General features: G+C 40.7%; 1 protein-coding gene across 4 annotated transcripts in view; it reads left to right on the top strand.

Moving 5' to 3' along the window:
- The window catches only part of NLRP11 (NLR family pyrin domain containing 11), a 77,887-nt gene extending 73,261 nt beyond the window's left edge, over window positions 1-4,626 (top strand). For all 4 annotated transcript variants that reach the window (XM_021095069.1, XM_021095065.1, XM_021095067.1 and 1 more), the window contains one exon: window positions 4,443-4,626. In XM_021095069.1, the coding sequence (XP_020950728.1) occupies window positions 4,443-4,589 (147 nt within the window). In that variant the 3' untranslated portion in view covers window positions 4,590-4,626. The remainder of the gene's footprint in view (window positions 1-4,442) is intronic.

The raw sequence follows: 16,310 nt of genomic DNA, 5'->3' as shown, positions 1-16,310 counted from the left end.
GAACCTAAGAGGCTCTTCCCTAGGGCAGCCCAACTCAGAAGGATGGCCTGAGAATGTAGGCGGATCTTTTCACAATCTGGCCGAGCTTGTTGCAGCTTTTCTGGGCTGCAGGGGCTCTTCCAGGGGGCTGGTGGTGCTGAGCAGTTATTCCGTGAGAGTGGGGCACCCCCTGGGGGCTTGGGCGGGTAGCAGGGCTGTTGGAGACCCAAGAGGCTCCTCGCCAGGGCAGCCCAACTCAGAAAATCCGTCTGAGATCTTTTCCCAACTCGGCCAAGCTTGTTGCAGCTTTTCTGGGCTGCAGGGGGTCCTGCCTGGAGCTGGCAGTCCTATGCAGCTGATCCACTAGGGCACCCCCTGGGGGCTTGGGCAGGTAGCAGGGCCGTTGGAAACCCAAGAGGCTCCTCCCTGGGGCAGCCTGACTCAGAAAAACCGTCTGAGAATTAGGCAGATCTATTCACGGCCTGGCTAGGCTTGTTCTAGCTTTTCTGGGCTGCAGGCCTTTTCTCGGGGGCTGGTGGTGTTTGGTGCTGCTCTGCGGAAGGGTAGCCCCTCCAAAGGGCAAGCAGGCCTGTGCAGGGACAGCCCCTGCAGTGGTAGGCTTCAGGCAATTGTTGAGGCCAGCCCTCCTGGATGGCAGGCAGCCCCAGGTTCGGTGAGAGTGTAGGGGGTGGTGGGGGTGGGGGGAGGGGATGCACTGGGAAGCACAGCTTTCTGCTAGCTAGCGGGCCTGTAAGCTTGCTGTGGCGTGGGGGGTATTCTATGGGGACCCACCCCTTCTTCTCTCCCCTCCCCAGCACGGGCACAGACCTGGTTCTTCTCCCAGGTTCCCTCTGATGCGGCTTTCCACTTCCCCGCTCCTAGAGTATTGCTCCCTTCCTCTGCGACAGCTTTGTTTTCTAGTCTCCCAGGCAGTCTCTGCCCCGTCAAATGGTTTCTAGACCTCCCAAGCAGCTTCCGCTCTTCCCCGCCCCCCTAGCCCAGGGACTAATCTCTGGAGCCGAGGTCTTGGTGCCCAGCCCCCACCCAGGCTTCTCAATTTTTGATGACTGTGTTCGTAGTTCAGATGATCCGTTGGGTTCTTGATCGGCTTTTCTGTACTCCAACTTACTGCTATACTCTTCTCTGCATCTGGAGATTCCTCCGGTTCTTTTGATCTTTCGCCCAGTAGGTGACTTTCCAGGGTGCGGGATCCCTTTCTCCTCCGCAGCTCCCTTTTGGGAGCGCCCGTCCCGTTCGGATTCACCTTCTCTCACTCTCCTACTTTCTCCCGTTCTGCCCAATAATGTCACGAACTTCTTGCCATTATTGGAGTTTAGGTTCCTCTGCCAGCGATTGGTTGCTGTTCTGTGCGAGTCATTTATTCTGTAGATGTGCTTTTTTTGTTGTGTTTGTAGGAGAGGGCGAGCGTGTCTCCCTACTCCTCCGCCATCTTGTCCTCTTCTCCCAGCTACACTTTTAAGGCTTTTCCAGTTCAGTCCATATCTTTTTCTCACCTGAGTACAGGTGCAGCTACTACTTTCTGTCCACTGGCCATAGGTGGCAAGGATGGGAAAGCTGTACCTAAGAAGATGCTGCCAGCGGCCAAAGTCCCCTCTTCAGTCTTGCCCACTTTAATAATGGCCATTCTGGAAGGAGGTAGAGCTGGTGAGGAATCCTCTGAATGAGTGGCAGCTGTTGAGTTCTCCATCCATTTCTGTATACCTGTGTCTTCCAATATTATGTCTTGATCCAGAAGACTCCCCTACATGATTGCTGCTCCTGCTTCCTAGGCTGCACCACAATGGATGCTTTTTAGTGTGCTCTTGGATCTTTCCTGAGGGTATCTGGTGGGATTTGTGGAGAACGAACCTGAACCTGACTGCAGACCCCATTAATGTCTGCAGCCCCCAGGGTTTTCACACGATTCCACCAGCCTGCCCTCCACCTTCGCTGATTGGGCAGCCCATGCTAGCAAGCTCTTCTACCAAGGTATCAGCACACTTGGGTTGACTCAAGGGAGTGTTCATATCCCCTATCGCCCTTCCTTTCTCTCTCCTTAGAGTTTGGGTTTGTTGTTGACTCTGCAACCTTAGCTTTCTGATGGGATCCAAAAAGCATGGAATTTGAAGTCAGCCCCGCTCTTTTACATTGTAAAATTGGGTGATGGGGGCAGTGTTCCTTGTAGCTGTCTGTATAACAGAGTGAAGCCACAAGTCCCAGGATGCCTTTTTATGTGAGGTGGCACTCAGCTATTTTGATCAGGATTTCCTCTTGCTGCCCCAGACACGTCCTCCTATGGGGTCTTGGAGGTGGGGGGAGGGCAAGTCAGTGAGGTTCCCATCAAGTGACAGGGAATCACTGACCCAAGGGAGTCTCTCTGAGAGGTTCCAATTTTTTTCTTTGGAATACACTGTAAATCCTCTCCTGGATGGTCTTCCTTGTCCTTTGTCCAGTTACACACAACCCTCTATACTGGTATGGATGTAACATTCATTTAATTTTATATATATATATATATTTATTTCCCCAATATATTATTATTTTTTCCTACTGTACAGCACGGTGACCCAGTTACGCTTTCAAGACTTTTCCAGTTCAGTCCACGTCTTTTTCTCTCGAGCTCCACCTGCTTTACCTCCCCTCTCGAGTAAGACCTGCGCTTTTGGAGCTGCAGAAGATGTATTTTGTTGGCATTGGTCACGGGGCTATTTAGCCTTCTTCTGTGGATGATTAAAAGGAATTTTTTTCATTCAAGTTCAGGACTTAGAGCTAGCAGTTCTGGAAACTTTACTGAAATAGAGCTGGATCAAGATTATCTGGTCAGTTCATTTTCAAGGGAATTTGAGCTTTATATGCCTTGTCAAATTCAATTCTCATGTGAAATGAGTTAGTGCCCTAGCAATAAACTTCAATAAAAAACTAGGGCAAGAGGAAAGTTATATTTTCCTAAACTCTGGAAAGTTAAGCATTTCTGATGATTGTACTAACAATACAAAATACTTTTAAATTATAAAAATTTTCTTCAAGTAAGTAAGACAAAATGAAAACTCAAGAAAATGTCCTCAAATGAAAGACTGACATTTAAATTTATATAATGGCCATTGTTCAATACTACAATAATCAGTTAAATCAAAATTAAAAATGATTGTAATATTTCTTATGTATTAATTTCTGATATGCCTTTTGGGACATAATTGCTTTAAATACCTGATGCTAAAGATTGATAGCACGCTTCAATACCTGGAATACAAGTGTTATCGAATATAATAATCAAATCAACAAAAGTAGGTGTGGTTCCCATCGAATGCATAAATAAAAATAATAATTTCTCCTGCTTTGAAAATCAGAACAGACTTGTGGTTGCCAAGGTGGAGGGGGAGGGAGTGGGATGGACAGGGAGTTTGGGGTTGGTAGATGCAAACTCTGACATTTAGGATGGATGAGCAATGAGGTCCTACTGTACAGCACAGGGAAATACATCCAGTCTCTTGGGATAGATCATGATGGAAGATAATACAAGAAGAAGAATATATATATATATATATATATTGCTGTACAGCAGAAATTGGCACAACACTATAAGGATCAACTATAATAAGAAAAGAAAAATTAGAACTTCAAAGACAGAACCTGGACCATATTAATTGTTCTAATATTGGAATTCCTGTCATGGTTCAGTGGAAATGAATCCAACTAGGAACCATGAGGTGGCAGGTTTGATCCCTGGCCTCACTCAGTGGGTTAAGGATCCATTGTTGCCATGAGCAGTGGTGTAGGTCGCAGATGCAGCTCGAATCTGGCATTGCTGTGGCTCTGGCGTAGGCCGGCAGCAACAGCTCCGATTAGACCCCGAGCCTGGGAACCTCCATATGCCACAGGTGCAGCCCTAAAAAGACAAAAAAAAAAAAAGGATAGAAATGAAGGGATAGATGAAACAGGAGAAGGTGACTGATTTGGAACATGTATAGGGTTTGTAATCTGTAAGCCTTGGACAATAATTGCGTGTGGATGGAAGTCAGGGTTGAGAGAAGGTGAAGTTAATTCCCACGTTAACATGATAAAAGCAGTGTTTATTGACTGCAATAAAGATGACAGAAGGAGGAGCAAGGGTGAGGGAAGCCGAAGTACATTAGAGATGGGTTGTGGGGCTTCTTAATGAAAACATTCTGAGAACGAAGGAATCAGGTGAACTTGGAAAACCAAAGGACAAGGAGTGCCTGGCCTGGAGATAGAGGTGATGGATTCTTCAATTTTTAAGTGTCATTTTAGGCTAAAACTGTGCCATCTTGGAGGTAGAGTGTACAGTGAGAAGAGGGCAAAGAACAGGTATTACAGAATTGAAAGCCAAGATTATCATGGACCACCTAAGATGAACAAACTCTGGGCACTCAACCCAGGAAACATCTTTACAATGTTGATGTGACATAGTAAAAATATGATGGTTCCCTTTGTTTCACAACCAGGAACACACAGGACTATGGAGAGTGTCAGTTCGACCAATACTATGGGGGAGCCTAACCGGGTCCCTACATCCCCAATTGGGTCCCCATGGACAGAGCCTACATCCTGGCAGAAAGTCCAGAGGGACCATGATGAACCACATCTCATGATGTTACCCCTTCTCAGATCGTACTTCACCTCTGATGCCAAGGTGAGTTGACACTGGTATTTCAATTGCTCTCAGAGGATGTTCTATCATTTGACAAAATTGTAAATCTAAGGAAGTATCCCCAATGCATGATATGAAAATGCCACTGTTTCCAGCTCCCACATCGATGACAACCATAATTAACCATTGACAACACATGTCTTGTGAAACCAGAGGGCACCTCTGATTTTTTCCTAATGTAATGAGACATGGAAACCGTTATTAATTAAATTTGTCCATGGATAGCATCCATTTACCGTTCTTAAGGGTAAAGGAATTCTTGGGCTGGGGGATGAAAATCCTGTGAAATTAGATTGTGATGATCATTATACAACCACAGATGTGATAAATTCACTTGAGTAATAAAATAAAATGAAATAATAATAAAAAAAGAGTAAAGGAATTGTGTCATTTTATTAGATTTCACATGTAACTGATATCATAATTGTCTTTCACTGACTTTATTCATTGTGATAATCTCTAGATCCATCCATGTTGCTGCAAATGGCATTATTTCATTCTTTTTATGGCTGAATAATATTCCATTGATAATAATGATATTCCAAGATAGATATATCTTCTTTTTTATCAATTACTCTGTCAATGGAAATTCAGGTTGCTTCCATGTCTTGGCTATTGTAAATAGTGCTGCAGTGACTAGTGGGGTGCATGTATTTTTTGAAATATGGTTTTCTATGGATAGATGCCTAGGAGCGGGATGGCTGGATCATGGAATAACACATACATACTACCATGTATAATAGATGATTAACTAGAACCTACTATATAGCACAGAAAATATACTCAAGAGTTTGTAGTAACCCAGTTTTGAAAAAAGAATGGATATATTTATATGTATGTCTGATTCACTTTGCTGTGTACCAGACACTAATACAACATTGTAAGACAACTATATTCCAGTAAAATTAAATTTAAAACAAAACTGAAAAAGAGTGAGGGACCTGGTGTAGGAGGGAGGAGAGCTTGCACTGAAAGGGTAATAGATGCAGAATGAAGATGAGTATGTTTTGTCATCGCAACTTTGAACAGATAGGCAGTGAGTCTGGGATAGGAGGGAAGGTGCCACATTGAGATGACCAGACAGAGATAAGCATCTACATTGCATATTCATTCATAAATTCATTTTTTGCTTTAGGTAATTTATATCATAAGAAATTCAAGAGATGTCATTACATCTCTTCATAATTTATCACAAAGATTTCTTGTTCAGAGGATACCAGAAGATCTTGATAAATACTTGGCATTGGCTTATCCAAGGTGATGTAAATGGCATCTGGATCTCCCATTTAAAATTTTGGAAAGACGGTAATGAGGGAAACGTCACAGATAGGACCCATGACTGAATTTTGTTTATCGCGGGCTTAGCTGTTTTTTCCTCCAGTCTTATTGAGATATAAGCGATACACAATGCTGTGTAAATGTAAGGTGTACGACCTAATCATTTGATTGACATATACACCATGAAGTGCTTATCATAGTAGGTTTAGTGAAGAGCCATCGCTCCATTTAGACACAAAATTAAAAAATAGAAAACAATTTCTCCTTGTGATTAGAATGCTTAAGTTTGATTAAGTTCTGTCATATATAAAATAAAGCAGAGTTAATTATCATGCTGCATATTGCATTCCTAATACTTATTTATCTTATAACTGGGATTGTGTATCCAGAGCTACCTTCATCCCATTCCCCTCCCCAGATACCTTGTGTCTGATGCCACAAATCTGTTCTCTTTTTCTATGAGTTTGTTTGGCTTAGAAGGATACTTGACCTACAAAACTGTGAATACCTGTTCTATAATATAGTTGACTTGATATTTCTATACATTTAATTAAAAATTTTTTTTAAATTTATTTCGTAATATAGTCGACTTATAATGTTGTGTTAGTTTCAGGTGTACAGCAAAATGATTCAGTTATACATATACATATATCCATTTATTTTCCAATTATTTTCCTATCTAGGTTATTACAGAATGTTAAGTAGAGTCTCCTGTGCTATGCACTAGATCCTTCTTGATTATCTATTTTACACATAGCTGTGCGATTGGTTAATCCCAGACTCCTAATTTATCCCTTCACTTGTCCCCTTTGTTAATCATAAATTTATTTTCTAAGTCTGTGAGTTTGTTTCCGTTTTGTAACTAAGTTCATATGTATCATTTTTTAGATTCCACATATAAGTGATCTCCTATGACATGTATCTTTCTCTAACTTGCTTAGTGTAAGATAATCTTTAGGTCCATCCATGCTGCTGCAAATGACGTTATTTCATTATTTTGTATGGCTGAGTAATATTCCATTGTCCATATATATATCAATTCTTTATCCATTCCTCTGTTGGGAGACATATTTGGGTTGCTTCTGTTCCTTGGCTACTGCGAATAATGCTACAATGAACACTGGGTTACGTGTATCTTTTCAAATCATGATTTTCTATGGATACATACCCAGGAGTGGGGTTGCTGGATCATATGGTAGTTCTTTTTTTTTTTTTTTTTTTGTCTTTTTGCTATTTCTTGGGCCACTCCCGCAGCATATGGAGGTTCCCAGGTTAGGGGTCGAATCAGAGCTGTAGCTGCCGGCCTACTCCAGAGCCACAGCAATGCCAGATTTGAGCTGCATCTGCGACCTACACCACTGCTCACGGCAACGCTGGATTGTCAACCCACTGAGCAAGGGCAGGGACCGAACCCGCAACCTCATGGTTCCTAGTCAGATTCGTTAACCACTGCGCCACCACGGGAACTCCGGTGGTTCTGTTTTTAGTTTTTAAGGATGCTCCATATTGTTCTCCACCGTGTTTGTACCAGTTTACATTCCCAACAGTGTAGGAGGGTTTTCTTTTCTCCACACCCTCTCCAGCATTTATTGCTTGTAGACTTTTTGATGATGGCCATTTTGCCTGGCATAAGCGGATACCTTTTGATTGAAATTTTTCTAATAATTAGCAGTGTTGATCATCTTTTCATGTGAGTTTTGGCCAACTGTATATCTTCTTTGGAGAAATGTCTGTTTAGGTCTTCCACACATTATTTGATCGGGTTGTTAGTTTTTTTGATACTGTGCATATTTTGGAAATCAATCCCTTATCAGTTGCTTTGTTTGCAAATATTTTCTTCCATGATTTGGGTTGCCTTTTCATTTTGTTTATGTTTCCTTTGCTGTACAAAAGATTTTAAGATTAATAAAGTCTTGCTTGTTTATTTTTGTTTTTATTTTCATTACTCTGGGAGGTGAAATCAAAAAAGATATTGCTGCAATTTATATAAGACTCTTCTGCCTATGTTTGCCTCTAAAAGTTTTATAGCATCTGATCTTAATTTAGGTCTTGAGTCCACTTTTTTGGTACAATAACACTGTGTCTAAGAAAACAAGGTGCATATACCTTTATTTTATTTATTTTTCAGAGTAATAAATGTTTTTGTCATAGTTGATTTGCAATGTTCTGCCAATCTCTACAGCAGAGAGACTCAGGTATGTATACACACATTCTTCTTCCCACAGTATCCTCCACCGTGTTCCATCAAAAGTGATTAGATGCAGTTCCCTCCGCTGTACAGCAGGATCCCATTGCCCATCCACTCCAAATGCAACAGTTTAATCCATTGAAAGTCTGTTTTGCCAATATAAATACTGCTATTCCAGTTTTCTTTTCATTTTTATCGCCAAGAAACATCTTTTCATACTCTTAGTCTTTGTGTATATGTTTAGATCTGAAGTGAGACTTTTGCAGGCAGCATGTACGTGGATCTTGTCCTTTATTCAGCCACTTTGTCTTTTGGTGGGAGCATTTAGTTCACTTATATGTAAAGTAACTTTAATAATGGATGTACTTACTGCCATTTTTCAGACTGTTTTTGGACGGTTTTTGTTCTTTTATTCCTTTCTTTGGCGCTCATTCCTTGTGATTTGATTACTGTATGTAGTGTTAGGACTGAGTCCCTTTCTTTGTGTGTGTGTGTGTGTATATTACAGATCTTTGGTTTGTGGTTATGATGAGGTTTCTGTACAACAATGTATATATATATGTGTGTGTGTGTGTATACATATAATTATTTTAATTTGCAGATCTCTTAAGTTTCAGTGCATTTTAACAACCCCGTGCTCTCCCATACCCCCTATCTTTAACGTTTTTGATATGAGAGCCTCCTTATTTTTGTTTTCTGTATTCCTAAACTACATAGTGTAGATAGAGATCATTCTACTACTTTGTGTTTTACCTTCCTATTAGTTTCATATGTAGTTGATTTGCTCTCTTTATATTTGCCTTTACCAGTGAGGTTCGATCTTCTATAATTTTCATAATTCCAATCACGGCCTTTTCTTTTCACTTAGGGTAGTCCCTCTGACATTTCTTGTAAGGCCGTTTTGGCAGTGAATCTTTTTCTTGATGCTTATCTGTAAAACTTTTTCTCTCCAAAAAATCCTTATGAAAGCCTTGCTGGTTAGTATACTCTTGATGTTTTTTCCTTTCATAATGACCTTCTAGCCTGAAGAATCTCACTGAAAAGTTAGCTCATAGCCTTATGGGAATTCCCTTATACATAACTTTCTTTTCCCTTGCTGCTTTTAATACTCTCCTTCATCTTTATATTTTTTTGGCCATTTTAATTACAATATGTCATTTAATTTACAATATGTCTATATTTCTACTGTACAGCATGCTGACCCAGTTACACATACATGTATACATTCCTTTTTCTCACATTACGTGTTCCATCATAAGTGACTAAACAGAGTTCCCAGTGCTACACAGCAGGATCCCATTGCTAATCCATCCTGAAGGCAACATTCTGCATCTATTAACCCCAAGCTCCCAGTCGCTCTCAGTCCCTCCCACTCCCTCCCCCTCCCCCCAGGCAACCACAAGTCTATTCTCCAAGTCCATGATTTTCTCTTCTGTGGAAAGGTTCCTTTGTGTGTATATTAGATTGCAGATATAAGTGATATCATACCATGATATCATACCGTATTTGTCTTTCTCTTTCTGGCTTACTTCATTCAGGATGAGAGTCTCTAGTTCCATCCATGTTGCTGCACATGGCATTATTTTGTTATTTTTTATGGCCAAGTAGTATTCCATTGTGTATAGATACCACATCTTCCTGATCCAGTCCTCTATCAGTGGACATTTGTGTTGATTCCATGTCTTGGCTGTTGTGAATAGTGCTGCAATGAACATGCGGGTGCATGTGTCTTTTTAAAGTAGAGTTTTTTCCGGATATACGCCCAGGAGTGGGGTTGCAGGGTCATATGTCTTGCCGTGGTCCTCTTTGGGTTGATCCTGTTTGTGCTTCTTGGACCTGCATATCCGTTTCCTTTCCAGGGTTAGATAAGTTTTCAGCTGTTATGTCCTTAAATATCTCCTCTATTTCTTTGACTTCGCTTTCTGAGACCCCAATAATGTGAATGTGTAATGTACATGATGCTATTTCAGAGGACTCTTAAATTGTCCTCGTTCCTTTATTTCTTCAGCATTTTCCGGTTCAGCTCCGATGATTTCCATTGGTCTGTCTTTGCTTTGGCTGACCCATGCCTCTGTATACCTAACCTACTCTTGATTCCTTCTGGCGTGTTTTTGCTTTCAATTATTGTGTTCCTCTCTTTGGTTCTTCTTTGTGTTTTCTAACTCTTTGTTAAGAACTAATTTTACTCTGTTCGTCCAATCGTCTCCTTAGTTATTTGGATAACTTTATACTCATTACCTTGTTCTCTTTATCAGATAGAGAGCTCATTTCTACTTCTCTTAATTATTCTTCTGGGACTTTGTTGTGTTCTGTCATGGAACATACCCCTTTGTTTTCTCATTTTGCCTAATTTGCTTGTTTTATTATCATGTATCTGGCAGACTGGTTGTATTTTCTGATCTTAGAGAAGTGGCCTTTTGAAGAAGAGGCTCTATGCATTGAGCAGTGTACCTCCTTTTAGTAAGCAGAGATGTATGTTGCAAAACTGCCACCATTAGGGCTACGTGGGTGCTTTTACTGTGTTGGGCTGACTAATGTAGGCAGTCTGGTAGGTGTTGCTGGACTCTGGTCAGGTTAGTTGATAGGCCCTACCTTGAGTTGGTGAGACCGGGTCAGAAAGTGTCTGACTCCAGAACCTGGTGGGCCCTGGGGCTAGTGATGGCCTACTGGCAGGCAGGGCCTGCTCTGGGATCTGGTTGCAGGGCCAGGGATCTGAGATAGTGTTAAATTGCTGGTGGGAGGTCCTAGTACCTGATTTGTCTGCAGGTTCCAGGGTGCCCTGAAGCTTGTGAGCCTACAAATGGGCAGGGTCTGGGCCCATCCAGCGCCCAGGCATGATCTGGCCTGCTGGCGTGTGGGATGGATCTTCAGGTTGCTGGGCTGCAGTTTCCTGTGGCTTGTGTCTGCCTTCTGTGTGTAAGGCTGGTTCTGAGCAAAGAGAATCCTTGCTGGTAGGTGGTGCAGGGGCCCAGTCAGTTCCAGGTCAGGATCTGTCTTCCTGGTGTATAGGTTAGGTGTTCAGGCTGTGGGGTTATTATTTCTTAGGGTTGATGGTAGCCTGCTTGTGGGTGAAGCTGGGCCTAGGCCTGGGGCAGGGTTCCTGGAGGGGAGGGCCAGGGCCCAGGAGATTCTGGAGCTAATGCCTGTGCATTGGCATGTGGCCCTATTTCCTAGGCTCTTATGGGTAGGACTGTGTTGGGGCAGCTGTGGGCTCAGGGTGTCTTAAGGCAGCCTCTCTTCTCAGGGGTGGGTCTGTGTCTGTGCCTAGTTAGTTGCTTTGTCTGAGGTGTCCCAGGACTGGCACTCACAGGCTGTTGGACCCAGGTAGGATTGGATGCTATGGCCAGTAATTTCGATGAAATATTCTAAAACAGTGCTTCCCAGAACCAGTCCCCTGTAGTAGGAGTGCCCTGAAGTGGCTGCTGCTGATTCTGCATCCTCATGGTGTGCTGAAGTGGAGCCTGCCACTCCAAGACACTCTCCAGGATCAGCAGGTAGGTCTGACCCAGAGTCCCCTCCAATGAGTGCCTCTGCCTGAGTCCCTGAACATTGGAGGTTTGGTATGTACCCTTTAAGAGTGAGGTCTTTATTCTCCCCAAGCCCCACTGGCCTTCGAAGCCGGATGTTCTCAGCACTTATCTTCCTGATGCAGGACTCCTGGGCTAGGGAGACCAATGTGTGCCTCAAGCGTCTCACTTACTGGGGGGAACCTCTGCAGTTGTTGTTGTCTTATTCGTGGGTCATCTGCCTGGAGGTTATGGGACTTGACTGTCTTGTGACTCTACCCCTCCTACAGGTGTCCTTGTGGTTCCTTCTTTACATAGTTAGTTGGAGAATAGCTTCACTGGGAAGTTCCAGTGTTTGTCATCAACTGTTGTTCTGCAGGTAGTTGTAATTGGTGTGCCTGTGAGAGGGGGTGAATTCAAGGTTTTTCTACTCCACCATCGTGGCCCTAGCTCTCCCAGCTTATTTTTTAAAAGAGTAAATTTGTGGTCCATACTTATTTATTTTTTTAATTTTTTTAATTTTTAAAAGTTTCTTTATATATGTATTTTTTTCTATGTACAGCATGGTGACCCAGTTACACATACATGTATACATTCCTTCTTCTCACATTACGTGTTCCATCATAAGTGACTAAACAGAGTTCCCAGCGCTACACAGCAGGATCCCATTGCTAATCCATCCTGAAGGCAACATTCTGCATCTATTTACCCCGAGCTCCCCATCCCTCCCACTTCCTCCCTTTCCTCCTTGGCAACCACAAGTCTATTCTCCAAGTCCATGATTTTCTGTGGAAAGTTTCCTTTGTGCCATATTTTACATTCCAGATATAAGTGATATCATATGGTATTTGTCTTTCTCTTTCTGGCTTACTTCATTCAGGATGAGAGTCTCTAGTTCCATCCATGTTGCTGCAAATGGCGTTATTTTGTTCTTTTTTATGGCTGAGTAGTATTCCATTGTGTATATATACCACATCTTCCATTGTCATAAAGAGTTTAGTGAGAAGGCAGAGGCCATCTCTTTCTCATTTAATTGATTCTTATTCAGAGAATGATTCTATACATCAAAGACTTCTTTTAGGTACCCGAACGATCATATATTTTTTATTTATATACTTTTCAATTCCTTCTGTTTTCTCATCTTTTCCCTGGTTTCTAACATTTCTTTTTTTTTTTTTTTTTAAATGTAATGTTTTAAACTTTATTTATTTATTTATTTATTTTTTGTCTTTGTTGTTGTTGTTGTTGTTGTTGCTATTTCTTGGGCCGCTCCCGTGGCACATGGAGGTTCCCAGGCTAGGGGTCAAATCGGAGCTGTAGCCACCGGCCTACACCAGAGCCACAGCAACGCGGGATCCGAGCCGCGTCTGCAACCTACACCACAGCTCACGGCAACGCCGGATCGTTAACCCACTGAGCAAGGGCAGGGACCGAACCCGCAACCTCATGGTTCCTAGTCGGATTCGTCAACCACTGCGCCACGACGGGAACTCCTACCTTAGATACATGTAATTTGCTAGTATTGTTAAATTCTTATACTTTATTTTTGGGAATATTCTCAAGATTTAAAATCTTTGTGGTTGAACACCCAGATACAGCAAACGGTAGGATATTTCATAAGCATCACATGATGATCATAATAAGGAATTAACATTTAGATATTGATACTCTTTTTTAAAGACTAGAATTTCACCAGTTCACACCAGTGTCCTATTTCTAGACCTGGATCCAATCCATAATTTTTAGTCATCCTGTCTCTTTAGTCTACTTTCATCTGGAACAGTCTTGTTTATTTTGTTAGATGTCTCTCAATTTGAGTTTCTCTCAAATGAAACTCTAATAATGAAATTCACAATCTGCCCTTTTGGAGAGCTGTGATGTGTATTCTCTGTGAATCTTACCAGGAGTAATAGGATGTCTGCTTTACTCATTTCAAGTGAAGTTAATTCTGTTCCTTTGGTTAAGGTGTTATCTGGGATGTTTCTCTGTTGATAAAAATTTCCTTTTTACATTAATGTGTCATATGGAGTTATTTTGAAATTCTGTAACTGTCTCATTACTGTTAGAATCCCTTGATAATTCTTCTCTGAAACAACCCTGACCAGGGTGTTTGCCTATTGCTTCTATTTCCATCACCCCCACTAGGTTAATTTTATTTATTTACTTGCATAATATGTATGTATATTTTACTTTATGGATGAAGCCCATTATTTTTTTAAAATTCTTATTTTATTTTGTAATATAGTTGATTTACATAGTTGCATTAGTTTCAGGTGTAGAGCAAGGGGAGGCGATTGTACATATACATATATCCATTCTTCTACTAATTCTTTCCTCTTATGGGTTATTAGAGAACAGAGTTCCCCATGCTAGGTCCCTGTTGATGATCTGTTTTATATATATTAATATGTGTATGTTAATTACAAACTCCCGATAGAGCCTTCCTCCACCCCCACCCTATGTTGCCCCTTTGGCAACCATAAGCTTGTGCTCAAATTCTGTTTTGTTTTGCAAATAAGTTCATCCAGATCATTTTTTTAGATTCCACATATAAATGAAATCATATGGTATTTGTCTTTCTCTGATTTACTTCGCTTAGTATGATAATCTTTAGATCTATGCATGTTGCTGCAAATGGCATTTTTTCATTCCTTTTTTATGGCTGAGTAATATTACATGGCATATATGTAACCACATGTTCCTATCCATTCCTCTGTCAGTGGACATTCAGGTTGCTTCTATGACTTGACTATTGTAACTGGTGCTGCAACGAACAATGGGGTGCATGTATCCTTTTGAATTAGGCTTTTCTCCTGATAGATGCCCAGGAATGAGATTGCTGGGTAATATGGCCATTGTATTTTTTGTTTTTTGAGGAACCTTCATATTGTCCTCCATAGTGGCTATACCAGTCTACAGACCCACCAGCAGTATAGGAGAGTTCCTTCTCCACACCCACTCCAGCGTTTATTATCTGTGGACTTTTTGATGATGGCCATTTTGACTGGTGTGAGGTGATAGTTCATAGTAGTTTTGATTTGCATTTCTCTAATAATTAGTGATGTTGAACAGATTTTCATGTGCTTTTTGGCCATTTGTATGTCTTATTTGGAGTAATATCTATTTAGGATTTCTGTCCAATTTTTGGTTGGGTTGTTTGTTTTGATATAAAGCTGTGTGAGATGTTGGTGTATTTTGGAGGTAATTTTTAAAAAAATTCTCCCATTATTTGGGTTTTCTTTTTTTTTTTTTTAAGGTTTCCTTTGCTGTGCAAAACTTTAAAGTCCAAAAGAATGTTATTGCTATGTTTTCTTAGGAGTTTTACAGTATACTGCCTTATGTTTAGGTCTTTAATCCATTTTGAGTTTATCTTTGTGTATGGTGTTAGAGAATGTTCTAGTTTCACTCTTTTACATGTGGCTGTTCAGTTTCCTCAACACCACTTATTGAAAAGACTGTCTTTTCTCCATTGCATATTCTTGCCTCCCCTGTCATAGATTAGTTGACCATAGGTGTATGCGTTGATCTGATAGTTCTATCATTGTCACTGATCTGTATTTCTGTTTTTGTGCCAGTACCATATTATTTTGATTATTGTAGCTCTGTGGTATAGTCTTATTCTTCCAATTTTTGCTTTTTCAAGATTGCTTTGCCTATTTTAAGTCTTTTGTGTTTCCACACAAACTTAAAATTTTTCTGTTACAGTCCTGTGAAAAATGCCATTGGTAATTTGATAGGGATTGCATTGAATCTGTAGATTGCCTTGGGTAGGTAATATAGTCATTTTGACAATATTGATTCTTGGAATCCAAGAGCATGCTATATCTTTCCATCTGTTTGTGTCATCTTTTATTTCTTTCATCAGCATATTACAGTTTTCAGAGTACAGGTCTTTTGCTTCTTTAGGTAGCTTTATTCCCAGGTATTTTATTCCTTTTGATGTGATGGTAAATTATATTGTTTCCTTAATTTCTCTTTCTGATTTTTTGTTGTTAGTGTATAGGAATGTGAGAGATGTCTGTGTATTAATTTTGTGTCCTGAAAATTTACCAAATTCATTGACAAGCTCTCATAGCTTTCTGGTACCATCTTTAGGATTTTCTGTATAGCATTATGTCACCTGGAAACAGTGATAGTTTTACTTCTTTTCCAATTTGGATTTATTTTATTTGTTTCTTCTCTGATTGCCATGCCTAGGACTCTAAATTATGTTCAATAAAAGTGATAAAAGTGGACATACTTGTTCTGTTTCTGATCTTAGCATAAAGTCTTTCAGCATTTCACTGTTGAGAATAATGTCAGCTGTGTGTTTGTCACATATGGCTTTTATTATGTTGAGGCAGTTTCCCTCTATGCCCCCTTACTGGAGAGTTTTTATCAGAAATGGCTGTTGAAATTTTTCAAAAGCTTTTTCTGCATCTATTGATATAATCATATAGTTTTTATTCTTCAGCTCATTAATGTGCTGTATAAGACTGTTTGAAAAATCCTTCTATCCCTTGGCTAAATTCCACTTGATCATGTTGTATGATCCTTCTAATATATAGTTGGATTTGGTTTGCTAATATTTTGTTGCAGATTTTTGCATCTATGTTCATCAGTGATAGTGGCCTGTAATTTCCTTATTTTGTGTGTGGTATCTTTGTCTAGTTTTGGCATCAGGATTATTGTGGCCTCATAAAATGAGCAT

Source organism: Sus scrofa, chromosome 6 (genome assembly GCF_000003025.6).
Source record: "Sus scrofa isolate TJ Tabasco breed Duroc chromosome 6, Sscrofa11.1, whole genome shotgun sequence".
In the NCBI taxonomy this organism is placed as follows: domain Eukaryota; kingdom Metazoa; phylum Chordata; class Mammalia; order Artiodactyla; family Suidae; genus Sus; species Sus scrofa.
This window is presented reverse-complemented; position numbering and strand designations above follow the sequence as displayed.